The sequence below is a fragment of the Muscardinus avellanarius genome (genome assembly GCF_963383645.1).
Source record: "Muscardinus avellanarius genome assembly, chromosome: 1".
In the NCBI taxonomy this organism is placed as follows: domain Eukaryota; kingdom Metazoa; phylum Chordata; class Mammalia; order Rodentia; family Gliridae; genus Muscardinus; species Muscardinus avellanarius.
Window position 1 is genome coordinate 121,133,044 of NC_137786.1, and position 12,727 is coordinate 121,145,770.

At 48.4% G+C, this 12,727-nt stretch overlaps 1 protein-coding gene across 2 annotated transcripts in view; it reads right to left on the reverse strand.

Moving 5' to 3' along the window:
- POU2F3 (POU class 2 homeobox 3) overlaps window positions 1-12,727 on the reverse strand; it is a gene marked incomplete at both ends in the record, with an annotated part of 87,115 nt that overhangs the window by 22,203 nt on the left and 52,185 nt on the right. Inside the window, one exon of one of the 2 annotated variants that reach the window (XM_080718820.1) lies at window positions 759-863. In XM_080718820.1, the coding sequence (XP_080574946.1) occupies window positions 759-863 (105 nt within the window). Of the gene's footprint in view, window positions 1-737; window positions 864-12,727 lie in introns of both variants that reach the window. The other variant, XM_080718819.1, reaches the window with a different exon arrangement.

Sequence of the window (12,727 nt, forward strand, 5' to 3'; positions counted from 1 at the left end):
AGTCCTGTGCACAGAGACTTGCAAAGCCTTGCTGGTGGAGAAGTGGCTGCACCCCAGACACTTGTGCTGCTACGGTCTCAGGCCCTTTCTCTTCCCACGCCAGCATCCTATCCTAGCTTGGCTTTGACAGACAACCAAGGAAGTGACAGAGTGGGCCCACTGGAGACGGAAACCTGTAATGGTAGCTGTCATCACAGGATGCCCCAGATGTGGCCCAGCAGGTACCAGTAGCAAAGTTGCTGGTCCTTTGTTTCAACAAAACTGGCTCCATTTTGTCCCACAGAACTAGAGACCTACTTCTCTGCACCCCGAGCCATGCTTTACTTTTATTTTTATTATTTTTTATTATTTTATTTTATTTTTTTGCGGGTCTGGGGGTGGAACCCAGGGGCATTTGACCTCCGAGCTACACCCCCTTCCCTATTTTTTATTATTTATTTGAAACCAGGTCTCACTGAGTTGCAGAGGGCCTCACTAAGTAGCTGAGGCTGGCCGTGAACCGCGATCCTCCAGGTCTCAGCCTCCCGAATGCTGGGATTACAAGCGTGCGCCACCACGCCCGGCTCCATGCTTTACTTTTATACAGACTATTTGGGGAACCCCTCAGGCTTGACTCTTTCCTATTGCCTGAATGGAGTCCTTTAGACCGATCTGGATTCACAGGGTGCCAAGTGTGGAGTTGTAGCATTTTGCAGAGGAACTAAATACACGTAGCCAGTGGAGACTCCCAGGATTCCCTGGCATGGGCTGGCACTTACCCCAGACATTTGGTTTCCAGACATCATGGCAGGTCCTTGGCTCAGGTGACATGGCCGATGGGAGAGAGTCTGCTGCAGAGAGTCACTGAGGTCCTCTGTTTTTATCTGCAAGTGATGGCAGAAGGAGCATGATAGTTATGAGACTTCCTGGACAGACAGAAATGGAAATGTGGACAAGACCAAGGCAGATGAGGAGAGAGCCAGCCCACGGGGCTGCAGCTTGCTGTCCCTGTCAGTGGGTGCCTTGGGGGAGGTCAGGGCCATATATGTACCATGTGGACTCTGGAGAACCGGTCTGCAAGCTGGGGGACCCATTTGAGGCTGCCATTCCCTGACCCCATGCTGTGGGCGGTATGGGCGCTGAGTGCGACTGGTGCCCTCCTGCACTCAAATAAAGCAAATCTGGATGTTGTGGTGACTTTTAAAATAACACTTAATATATTAAATTCTGGTAAATTTTTGAGATAATTTTTAGAGGGAAAAGATGTTAGAATTTCTTCTATGATATGATGGTGATCCTAAATGGCATTAAAAATACTCTACCGCAAAGAGTAAAAAGTTGGCAAGCCCTATTGATCTCCCTCAATGTCTGTTATTTATTTGTTTGATTTATGTGATACAGGGGATTGAACCCAGGAATTACCTCCAAGCTATACCTCCAGCCTTTTGTACTTTTTTTTTAGTACCTGAGATGGAACCCAGGGACACTATATACCTCTGAGCTACACCCCCAGCCCTATTTTTTAGTCTTTTTATTTTTGAAACGGGGTCTCACTGAGTTGCGAAGGGTTTTTCTAAGTAGCTGAGGCTGCGAACTGCGATCCTCCAGTCTTCGCCTCCCAAATTCTGGGATTACGAGCGTGTATCACCACACCAGGTGTACTTTTTATTTTGAAACAGGGTCTCGCCATGTTGCGGAGAGTCTCGCCACATTGCTGAGGCCGGTCTCAAACCTGAGACCCTCCTGTCTCAGCCTCTCAAGTACTGGGGTTCCAGGTATGTGCCATCATGTCTTGAAAAGTCTGTTGTTGTTTTTTTATTTTTAGACATGGCCTTCCATCCATGAAACCCCTACTCTGGGAACTACGGATCTACAGAACTCTGTCTCTCTGTTCTCTCCCCTCTAGTGGCCCTCTTGGCCTGCATGGCTCTGGTGACAATCTTTGCCTACTTCCCTACAGGCCGGGACAAGTCTCCTTCCCAGCTGCTCATGCAGCTGTGACCTGAAGGGCCCGTGGGGGTTTCCAACTCCCTGCAGTCTGTCTCTAGCACTCTTCAATGACACACAAACCACCCACCTGTGGGCTTCCCAGGTGTCTCAAGCAGGGCAGAACGTGCCACTTGGGTTCGCTCTCCCCCTACCCCAAGACAACTACCCTCTTGCAGCTTTTCAGGAAGTTGACTGGGAGGAAAGCCAGGCCCCTCTGAATTATGTCATAAGCTATGGAAAGAGTACAGCATCTTATACACCTTATACCACACCTTATAAAAGACACGGGCGAGGATCTCAGAATGAGACATCTGGTAATTCCCCGCCCAGATGGAAAATCCTTGGCCACAAAGACCCTAGCTAAACCCCAGGTCTATGCTGGGAATAGCACTGGCATCCTGCTCTCTCTTGTTGGTATTCACATATATACACACATATATGTATATGTACTTTTATTGGTGCATCATAATTCTACCTCATAGATCCAAAGTCAATCATCCATGCATGCACACACTACTTGGCATTTCCCCCTCCACATCCTGTTGATATTAATTTAACCCACGTTAAAAGTAGAAACAAGTAGCACAGTCCCTGTGGAAAACAGTGTTTTGGATCACTAAGGAAATGGCAAAGATCCCACTGGAGTGACCCTGGAGACTGAGAAGTGCTTTGTATGGAGTGAGAAGCCAAGAAATGAAAGCCCGCTCTGGGCCTCCAAGGAGGCTCAGGGACATGAACACCACAGGGAGCAAGTCTGGGTTCTCCAGCCAGCTCAGACTCTGGCTTCTTCCTAACCATGAGCCGTCCCGGCCTCTGTGGGACTCAGTTCCCTCCGTGGCAGGACGCAGGTGTGATGTTCTCCCCCCCCAACCCCGTGCGTTTGGCAGTCTTGGCTAGTCCAGGCTGCTGTGGTGTTCTTGACTGAGCAGATATAGCAGAACACAAGGAGCTCTGGCTGCACAGAGTCCAGCAAGGAGGCTCCTACAGACACCATCTTCACAACTCCTTCTGCACCTGACACCCTCTGGAGACTTGGGAGCAAAGACGAGGGGGAAAGAGAGACCAAGTAGTGCTGTGGGGACAGAGAGTGACTTTCTGAAAACTCAAAGGCGGGGCATGTGGAGGGGTCTCCAGGGAGCCTCCACCCCATGCCCCTTAGCTCTGTCCATCATGCTAGGCACCTCCAGCTAAGGCGCGCTGGTGAGGGGGTTCTGTACCCCCAGGTTAAGATTTTCCACCCCAGATTCTATAGGAATATTTGTTCATAGGTTTTGAAAAACTAGATGCAGATGATAAACAACTTTTTTCAAAGCAATCACCATCCCAGCAGCCTTAAGAGGCGGGGCACACCTGTAATCTCAGTTCTTAGGAGGCTGAGACAGGAGGATGGCAGGTTCAAGGCCAGTCCCTGCAACTTAGCCAGATCCTCGGCAACTTAGCGAGACCCTGTTTCTAAATAAAATGTAGAGAGGACTGGGGGTGCGGCTCAGAGATAGAATGCCTCCGGGTTCAATCTCCAGTATCCCCAGAAAAGGTACCGCTCTGCGTGGAGGCTTGCCCTAGAGGAAGTCCCTTTGGCCAGCCTCCCATCTTCCTCTCCCCTCTCTGTCCCCTCCTGTCCCAGGGCCACTCTAGCTCAGGGGCTTGGGGAGGCAGGGTGGAGGCCAGGGGACAAGGGACAGCGTGGAAATCTGGAGCTGAACTTGTGCGGGTGGAACCACCCCCGGCTGTTTGGCGAAGCTCCAGCTCAGAGGCAAGTGGTGGTTCCTCTACAGACTCATTATGCGCCCCACCGTGGAGAGATAAGGAGGGCAGGGTGACAGAGCTCACAAGCATGTGCTCTGCCTCCAACCTGGGCGCTATCTGTTAGAATCCCTGCCAGGTCTTCCTGCAACACTTAACTTCAGAAACCAGCGCATCATAAAAGAGAACTCACCCTTTCATCTGCTTCCTGGATCGATTGCCTTCTACACTTTTTTGGGGGGATATTCTTGACCCCTTCCCCACCCAGTTCTAAAAAAGGAGGTGTCTGGATAGTAGCAGAGTCCTTCTTGTGTGGTCTGGGGGCTTTCTGACAACTCTGTGTATTTGTTTTCTGATTTTTTGTTTGTTTTTGGCCTTTGTTTTTCCTAGTTTATCACTCCTTCAATGTGGGGTGCTGAGAGTAACCCCAATCCTAAGCAGACCAATTGAAAGACAAGCAAACCTCTTTCTGGTTGTCAAATTCTAAGATTTCAGCCCTGCTGGGGCTGGGGATAGAGTCAGGGGGGTAGGGCAAGAGGCCCTGGGTTCCATCCTCAGCACCATTAGTAAATAAGTAAGTGAATAAATCAAATCACACCTTTGGTCAATGGGGCCCCAAGAGTCTGGAGTTGGTATAAAAAGGGGACAGGGCACACTGACCCTCCTACTGCCTCTAGTCCTCCTCTCAGATGCTCTTAGAGGCCAAGAAGCCAAGAAATGTAGAGCTAACTTAATTCTAATCCACAAATCCCTTTCCACAGCTGTCAAGGGGGGAAGGCTGGAACCTTTCCAGGCAACTGGGTGTTGGCTGTGGATCTAGAAGATGAGATAGAAAGGCTTCTGTTGGAGCCCATTGACTTCTAAGGTAAGAACCGCAGGCGAGTTGGACGAAAACCCAATTTCCCCCATACCTGTGCAAACCCAACCAAACCCACAGCCTGCCCGGAACACTGGGAGCCCCTCCAGGCTCTGGTTGGCAGTTTTTCTTCCAAGGGTGTAATATTTCTCCAGACCCTGCTCGGGATGGCTAATCCCTGGGGACAGGGGCAGCATGGAGCGCTCTGCCTTGCCCCAGACCTGAAGCACCCCAGCCATCTATCAGACAAGGCTTGTTAGTTTAGGATCTTCTCCGCCCACTGCGCTTTGCAGAGGTGTTACACTGACTTTTGGGCAGTGACCAGGGAGGTAAAAAGGTATCGTGAGTGATTATCTTCTCTAATCCCAGTGAACTCCCTGACTTTGCGTACTTTAGAAAGCAGTCAGCTCATCCCTAAAAGAAGGGAGACCCTTCTGAGGAGGTAGAAGCCCTTACACACTTCTTACTGGGCTGCGCCGCCCAGCTCAGGGAGAGGGCAAGGGCTTACCTTCCCACCCTCCACCTTCAGGGACAGGTAAAAGGCGGGCAGCAAGATCCTGACAAAGCTCCGACAAGACCAGTCTCCTGATGCTCCCCGGCACTCCTGCCACCCTACAGTAGTACAGCCATCACAGGAAGGAGAAAGCCGCGTTCTGGCTCAGACATACACGTGGCCTTCCCACCGACCACCTGTTTGGGGGTCAGGAGGTGGCGCGTGACGGGCTGGGGTTCTTTTCTTTAGCCTCTCCCCAGGACAGTTTCACATGCCCTCACTAAACACAGCCCAACACTAATGAATATATCACCGGTGAGGAAAACGATCAAAGCTGTTGTCCTAGTTGCGTAACTCGTTTGTGGAAAGTGTTTCATAAACATTTCACAAGAAGGAGCATTTCAAAGCATGAACATCTCCCAACCTGCCTTCAATTACAGGCAACATTTTTTTTTTCTTTCTCCCCCTTCCACACTTTTCCCTAGCAGCGAGGAAGAGTTTCTGTTTTGTAACTGATCCCTAAAGAGCTGGCAAGTGTGTTCTCATGAAAACAGTCTAAAAATATATTCCAAGTGGTGAAAGGGGCAGGCAGGTAACTCATCACAGGTGAACAGGCTGCAAGGGCCCATTCGGGGGACTGTTGGCTGTGGGTTTGGTGTTTTCTTTTCTCTTTTTCTTTCTTTCTCTTGCAAGGCTGGGGATGGAACCCAGGGCCTCGTGCATGCTTTGCAAGGGCTCGACCACTGCGCCTCATCCCCGCCAAGCTGCCTTTATGCTTTTTGCTTCCTTCCCTTCATGGCTCTTGGAGACTTCCCTCCCCAGGATCCTCCAGCAAGTGCCTGGGGAGATGGCTTCATCTACTCAGTCCCTGGTCTCTTGTATACCTGTGATTAACCAGCCCTTTGGTTGGTTCCAAAGGGATGTTCCTTTGCCCGTGCAAACTGGAATCATCTCGCTGAGAACAGCAAAGTCCTACACAACAGAGAGATGGGAGAGAGAAGACATGGGTCCCTTTAATAAACAAGTGCTCCTTCTGGGCATGGTGGTGCTCACCTGTAATCTGAGTGCTTGGGAGGCTGAGACAGGAGGATCTCAGGTTCAAGGACAGCCTCAGCAAGTAGGGAGACTTATCAACCTAGTGAGGCCCTGTTTTATTTATTTTTTAATTTTAGTTTTTTGCGGTACTGAAGATTGAACCCAGGGGAATATTACCTCTGAGCTATATCCCCAACCTGATTTTATTCTTTATTTTGAAACAGGCTCTCACTAAGCTTGGAGGGCCTCACTAAATAGCTGAGGCTGGTCACTAACCCGGATCCTTCTGTCTCCCAAGTACTGGAATTACAAGCATGTGCCACCATGTCTGGCAAGAGACCCTGTTCTAAAATTAAGAAAAATATAACAAAAATAGGTCTGGGGGTGTATCTTAGAGATAGAATGTCCCTGGGTTCAATTCCTAGTACCACAAAAAAGGAAAAAGAAAAAACAGTTCTCTTATTGGACATAGCAGTCATACCAGTATGTGGGAGGCTGAGACAGGAGTATTGCAGGATCGAGGCTAGCGTCAGCAATGTCACAAGACTTTTAGCAATTTAGTGAGACCCTATTTCAAAATAAAACATGGGGCTGTGGTATAGCTCAGAGGTAGAGTGCCCCTGGGTTTAATCCCCAGTACCAAAGGGAACGGGGGAGTGTCCCTTCGGCACCTGGAGCCATGGAGAGTTGCTCCCCCTGAAAGGCAGCTCCCTAGCGCCACATCCTTGTGTCTCCAGCTTGGGCCACATCTGGAAATGTAACATGACTTGTTTTATGTTTTGGCCCTAGTACTTAGAAAATAGCAATGCTGACGCTGACACATGTGTGAAAACCCCCATCAATTCAAGCCCAAAGAAGTGATCTCCCCCCTCTGGATATACGTCCCAGAATTCAGGCTTTAAAACTCTAGGAAGAGGGTTGTGCCCTCCTGGAGGACTCACACTGGCACATCTTTTCTGGTACCCAGGGGTTGAATGATTGTAAGCAGCACGCTACTCTATCCTGCCTCCCCAAACCCCTGGGCTAGAGTGGCCCCGGGACAGGAGGGGACAGAGAGGGGAGAGGAAGATGGGAGGCTGGCCAAAGGGGCTTCCTCTAGGGCAAGCCTCCACGCAGAGCGGTACCTTTTCTGGGGATACTGGAGATTGAACCCGGAGGCATTCTATCTCTGAGCCGCACCCCCAGTCCTCTCTACATTTCATTTAGAAACAGGGTCTCACTAAGTTGCCGAGGGTCTGGCTAAGTTGCAGGGACTGGCCTTGAACCTGCCATCCTCCTGTCTCAGCCTCCTAAGAACTGAGATTACAGGTGTGCCCCGCCTCTTAAGGCTGCTGGGATGGTGATTGCTTTGAAATAAGTTGTTTATCATCTGCATCTAGTTTTTCAAAACCTATGAACAAATATTCCTATAGAATCTGGGGTGGAAAATCTTAACCTGGGGGTACAGAACCCCCTCACCAGCGCGCCTTAGCTGGAGGTGCCTGGCATGATGGACAGAGCTAAGGGGCATGGGGTGGAGGCTCCCTGGAGACCCCTCCACATGCCCCGCCTTTGAGTTTTCAGAAAGTCACTCTCTGTCCCCACAGCTCTACTTGGTCTCTCTTTCCCCCTCGTCTTTGCTCCCAAGTCTCCAGAGGGTGTCAGGTGCAGAAGGAGTTGTGAAGATGGTGTCTGTAGGAGCCTCCTTGCTGGACTCTGTGCAGCCAGAGCTCCTTGTGTTCTGCTATATCTGCTCAGTCAGGAACACCACAGCAGCCTGGACTAGCCAAGACTGCCAAACACACGGGGTTGGGGGGAGAACACCACACCTGCGTCCTGCCACGGAGAAAACTGAGTCCCACAGAGGCCGGGACGGCTCATGGTTAGGAAGAAGCCAGAGTCTGAGCTGGGCTGGAGAGGAGTACCACGTAGGACTTTTGGTTGGACCACAAGAGGGCCACGTGGCCTCCCACATAAGTGAATGGCAGGAGGTAGGGATGGGGTAGGGTGAGGTGCTGGGCACCATACTCCAAAAACTGTCTCTGGACCTCATGTCTCTCCTTGACGTCTGGTGTGTGAATGCAGCTCATCACCGGATCTTTCACATATATGTGGGCTGTTTATAGGACTTTGCTGTTCCTTTCAGAGATATAATGATTTAAAAAAAAAAAAAAAGCATACAGGAAGTAGGCACAAGGTTGAGAATCAACCAGGGGACCTGCCTTTAACTAGTTACACTATCGAATAATTATTTCATTCATCCTCCACAAAAGGAGTGAGATAGACTAGATTTAATCTGTTTTTTAAAAAATTATAATGTGTAAGCTGGGCATGGTAGTGCATGCCTATAATCCCAGTACTTGGGAGGCTGAGACCGGAGGACGGAAGGTTTGATGCCAGCCTCAGCAATTTAGCAAAAGGCTCTCAGCAACTTAGCAAGACTGCTTTTATATAATAAATAAAATACAGCTAGGGGTGTAACTTAGAGGCAGAATGCCCCTGGGTTCAATCCCCAGGACTACAAAACAACACAAATAAACATAAACTTATAATGTGTAAAAGAGAAAGTAGGATTAGATGTATAAGCTTATAAGTATGCTTATTAGATCCATTTTATATATGGAAAGACTGAGGCTTAGCAATATTAAGAAAACTGCTGAATGTCACATTGCTGGGAAATAATAGAGCTGAGATTTCAATCCAAGTCTGTCTGATTCCACAGCCCTTTTTCATAGTCCTGAGTCTCACTATGTGTGATAGGATCATTAAACTCTATGTTTTTGTGTGTGTGGTTTTTGTTTTTTTAGTAACTAGAGATTGAGCCCGGGAGCATTCTACCTCCAAGCTACACCCTCAGCCCTATATTTTATTTTATTTTTATTTTATTTGGAAACAGTGTCTCACTAAGTTGTGGAGGACCTCACTAAGTAGCTGAGGCTGTCGGCGAACCCTGATCCTTCTCTCTCAGCCTCCCAAATGTTGGGATTACAAATGTGCGCCACCACGCCCGGCTATTGAACTATATGCTTTTAAAGGTCACTTGGTACAGGCTATACCAGGTGCGCGGCAGATGTTGAAAACATGTTGTTTGGGGCTGGAGGGTAGGTCAGTGGTACAGCGCTTAAGTAATATGTGTGAACCTGAGTCTCATTCTAAGAACCCCCTTCAAAAATCCAAAAAAGTGCCAGTTGCCTTCCTTTCCCATTAAATTTGTTTGTTTTCAGACATGAGTTATAAAGACCAGAGGCAGACGTGACTTGCTCAGGGAAACACAGAGTTGCAACAAGGCTGGGGCTGATGAGATGGGAGGTTTCTACCTCCCATCCAGTGTCTGGTTCTTTCTATTGCACTGTTGCCTGTTCTGGCTCCTGTACTATTCCTATAATACCTGAGTAGTAGCCCTAATCCCGTTGCCCTAACCAGATTTAGTCTCAATCAAAAGAAAGGTTCCAGACGGGCATGGTGGTACACACTTGTAACCCAAGTCTTTGGGAGGCTGAGATAGGAGGATTTCAGGTTTGTGGCTAGCCTCAGCTACTTAGTAAAGGCCCTGTTCCAAAATAAAGAATTAAAAAACAGGACTAGAGGTGTATCTTGGAAGTAGAATGCCCCTGGGTTCAATCTCCAGTACTACAAAAGAAAGAAAGAAAGGAAAGGAAAGGAAAGAAAAGGAAAGGAAAGAAAGCAAGCAAGCAAGCAAGCAAGCAAGCAAGCTGGGCGTGGTGGCGCACGCTTGTAATCCCAGCATTTGGGAGGCTGAGACAGGAGGATCATGGTTCGCGGACAGCCTCAGCTACTTAGTGAGGCCCTCTGCAACTTAGTGAGACCCTGTTTCAAAATAAAGAATAAAAAATAGGGCAGGAGGTATAGCTCAGAGGTAGAATGCCCCTGGGTTCCATCCCCAGACCCGCAAAAATAAAAAAAAGAAAGAAAGAAAGGAAGGAAGGAAGGAAGGAAGGAAAGAAAGAAAGAAAATAAAAAATAAAATAAAAGGAAAGAAAGGTTTCCACTCAGAGTTCTCCACCTGTACAGGAAGGTTCAGACACAGATGAAGTGCCTCTGCTCCATCCTGCCCTGTCTGTCCTGTAATGTCCTTGGCCTTGAAACCAGCCTTCTGTACCTTCTTGATGCTCACGTGCAGAGTGTAACACTAGAAATCTGATAGGTGCTTTTTCACGACCTCATAATGGGGAAGAGAGTCGAAGAGGAGAAAGAGAAGGCCCAGGCCTGCAGTGGGGTCTCCATCCTGATGTGTAGTTTACACTATGGAATTCTAAGTGAAACTTCTAGAAAGAAATGCAGGTGCCTTGTCTGTCCAGGACACCCGTGTGTGCAACACTAACCTGCAGTTGTGAGGCACTACACGGATTGGCTCCATAAGCATCAGTTCAAGAAAGACAGAAAACTATGCTTCCAAGTGCTTTAAAAGGACTTTCCAATGTCAGCACCATTTCTCCTTCAAGACATTTCAGTGAGTAGCCTTACCAAACGATTTTTTGTTTTTTGCTTTTTCAGTGTTGGGGATCCAGTCAAGGCCTAACACATGCTCGGCAAGTTACCGAATACATTCTACAGGCCTGGGAACCAGGGCTCAGAGAACTTAAGCAACAAGCTCAGTGACACACAGCTGGGAAGAGCGGAGCCTGACTTTCAACTTGTGTCTCTGGCCTCCACACCCACCCTCCTCGCCCTCCTGCCTGCACTAGACCGTGAGCAAACTCCAGGAGGTTTCCCAGCCTTATGTCTAGATCCCCGAAAGCTCCTGAGACATGAGTGCTGACTCCGGCCTCTTTTGTATACGTTGTATATGGTTTTTATACGTGGTGCTAGTTAGGCAAACGCTTGCACAAGTGTGGCCCGGGACTTTTACACACCAATGTGGCCGAAATAGCTATCCAAAGTGAGGTTACGACAAGCCTGAATGGGGTTCTCCTTAGCATTTCCCAGTGAGAATGAGACTTGGAAGCTTGTCCCTCAAAGTCTGAGTATTGGATAAGTAAAAAATGATTTTCCTCATTAATTTGCATCTTTTAGAACCGTGTTCCTGCAAAGTTGAGGTCCTTGTTCCTTGTATTCTTTTGCCACTGAAATAAAGGGAGATACTACTGGGTCTACTCTTATGGCCACAGATAGGTGGGGTATTTTTTCCAGGTATCATGTGCTAAATAAAGGCTTTCTGCTCCATAAAGGTCCTCTTCCCTATGTACTTTAATCCAACAAATATTTATGAAGTCCCTACTGTATACCAAGAGGCAGCAGAGACACAAAGATGGATTGAGAGCTCCCTGCTTAATTAGGAGACCTCTCAAGTCAAAAGGTCATCTTCCATATCTTCATTTTTTTTTTTTTGGTGGTACTGGGGTTCCTGGAAGCCCTTCTACCTCCGGGCTACACTCCCAGACCTATTTGTACATTTTTATTTGGAAACAGGATCTCCTAAGTCAGCGCGCATGGCTGGCTTCGAACCTGCGCGATCCTCCTGTCTCTGCCTCCCAAGCGTGGGGATTACAAGCGTGCGCCACCACGCCCGGCCCCAGACCTATTTTTTAATATATTTTTAAATTTGGAAACAGGGTCTCTTAAGCCAGCGTGGCTGGCTTCGAACCTGCGTGATCCTCCTGTCTCCACCTCCCAAGCGCGGGGATTACAAGCGAGCGCTACCACGCCTGGCCTTCCCATATCTTCTAATGAAGTCACATTCTAGTGATCAGAAATAGGTACCAGGCAGCGTGGAAAAGGCTGTGTCAAAAAGGAGGCAAGCTAGAGAAGAGGGAGGAGGAAGGGGAAGCTCCCAGAAGGAAAGTCCTTCTGAGCGGCCCTGAAGAATGAAGAGGAATTTGCCAAGCGGAGAAGGTAAAGAAGGGCATCCTGGGAAGTCACAGAGGGTGAGAGTCACCCCATCTCTGGTGGGGAGAGGCCCACACGCAGGCAGTGGCTCAGAATGGACAACTGGTGCTTCCCGAGCATGCTGGACTGGAGCTCAGGGATGATATGGTGGGACTGCAGCCTTAGTTCAGCTCTCCAATGGTGACATGGATTTGAAAAGAGCACACGTGGACCACAGCAAGCAGAACAGCTAGGCAGAGAACAAGTTTGGCAACAGTCTAGATAAGACTCGACGAGGATGTGCGTGCGTAAGACCGACACAGCAGGCATGGGACGGAAGACAGAACAGGTGCTTTAGGATGTAGAACATACTTCTACACTTACAGATTTACCTTTTATAAGAGGAGGCTGATTATTACAGGGATTCTCTTGTTGAATACCCATAGGACTGAAAGAACTAATATAAAGTCTGAGGGCCCCCAAACAAAACTTCTTAGATAGAATGGAAAAGTATGTAGAGCTCTAGAAGGTGTTTACTTCTCTTGTGTGTGTGTGTGTGTGTGTGTGTGTGTGTGTGTGTGTGTGTGTATGTGTGTGTTACTGGGATTGAACCCAGGGTTATTATTTTACCTCTGAGCTACACCCCCAGCTCTATTTTATTTTTATATCCCTAGATTAATGAGAGTCGCATTACTTGCTGAGGCTGTCCTCAAACCCACAATCCTCCTGTCTCAGCCTCCCAAGGACTGGTATTACAATGTTACCACGCCCGGCTGGTATTTACTTCCTATATCATATCTTTTGCAATGTTTAATTTTTTATTTGTT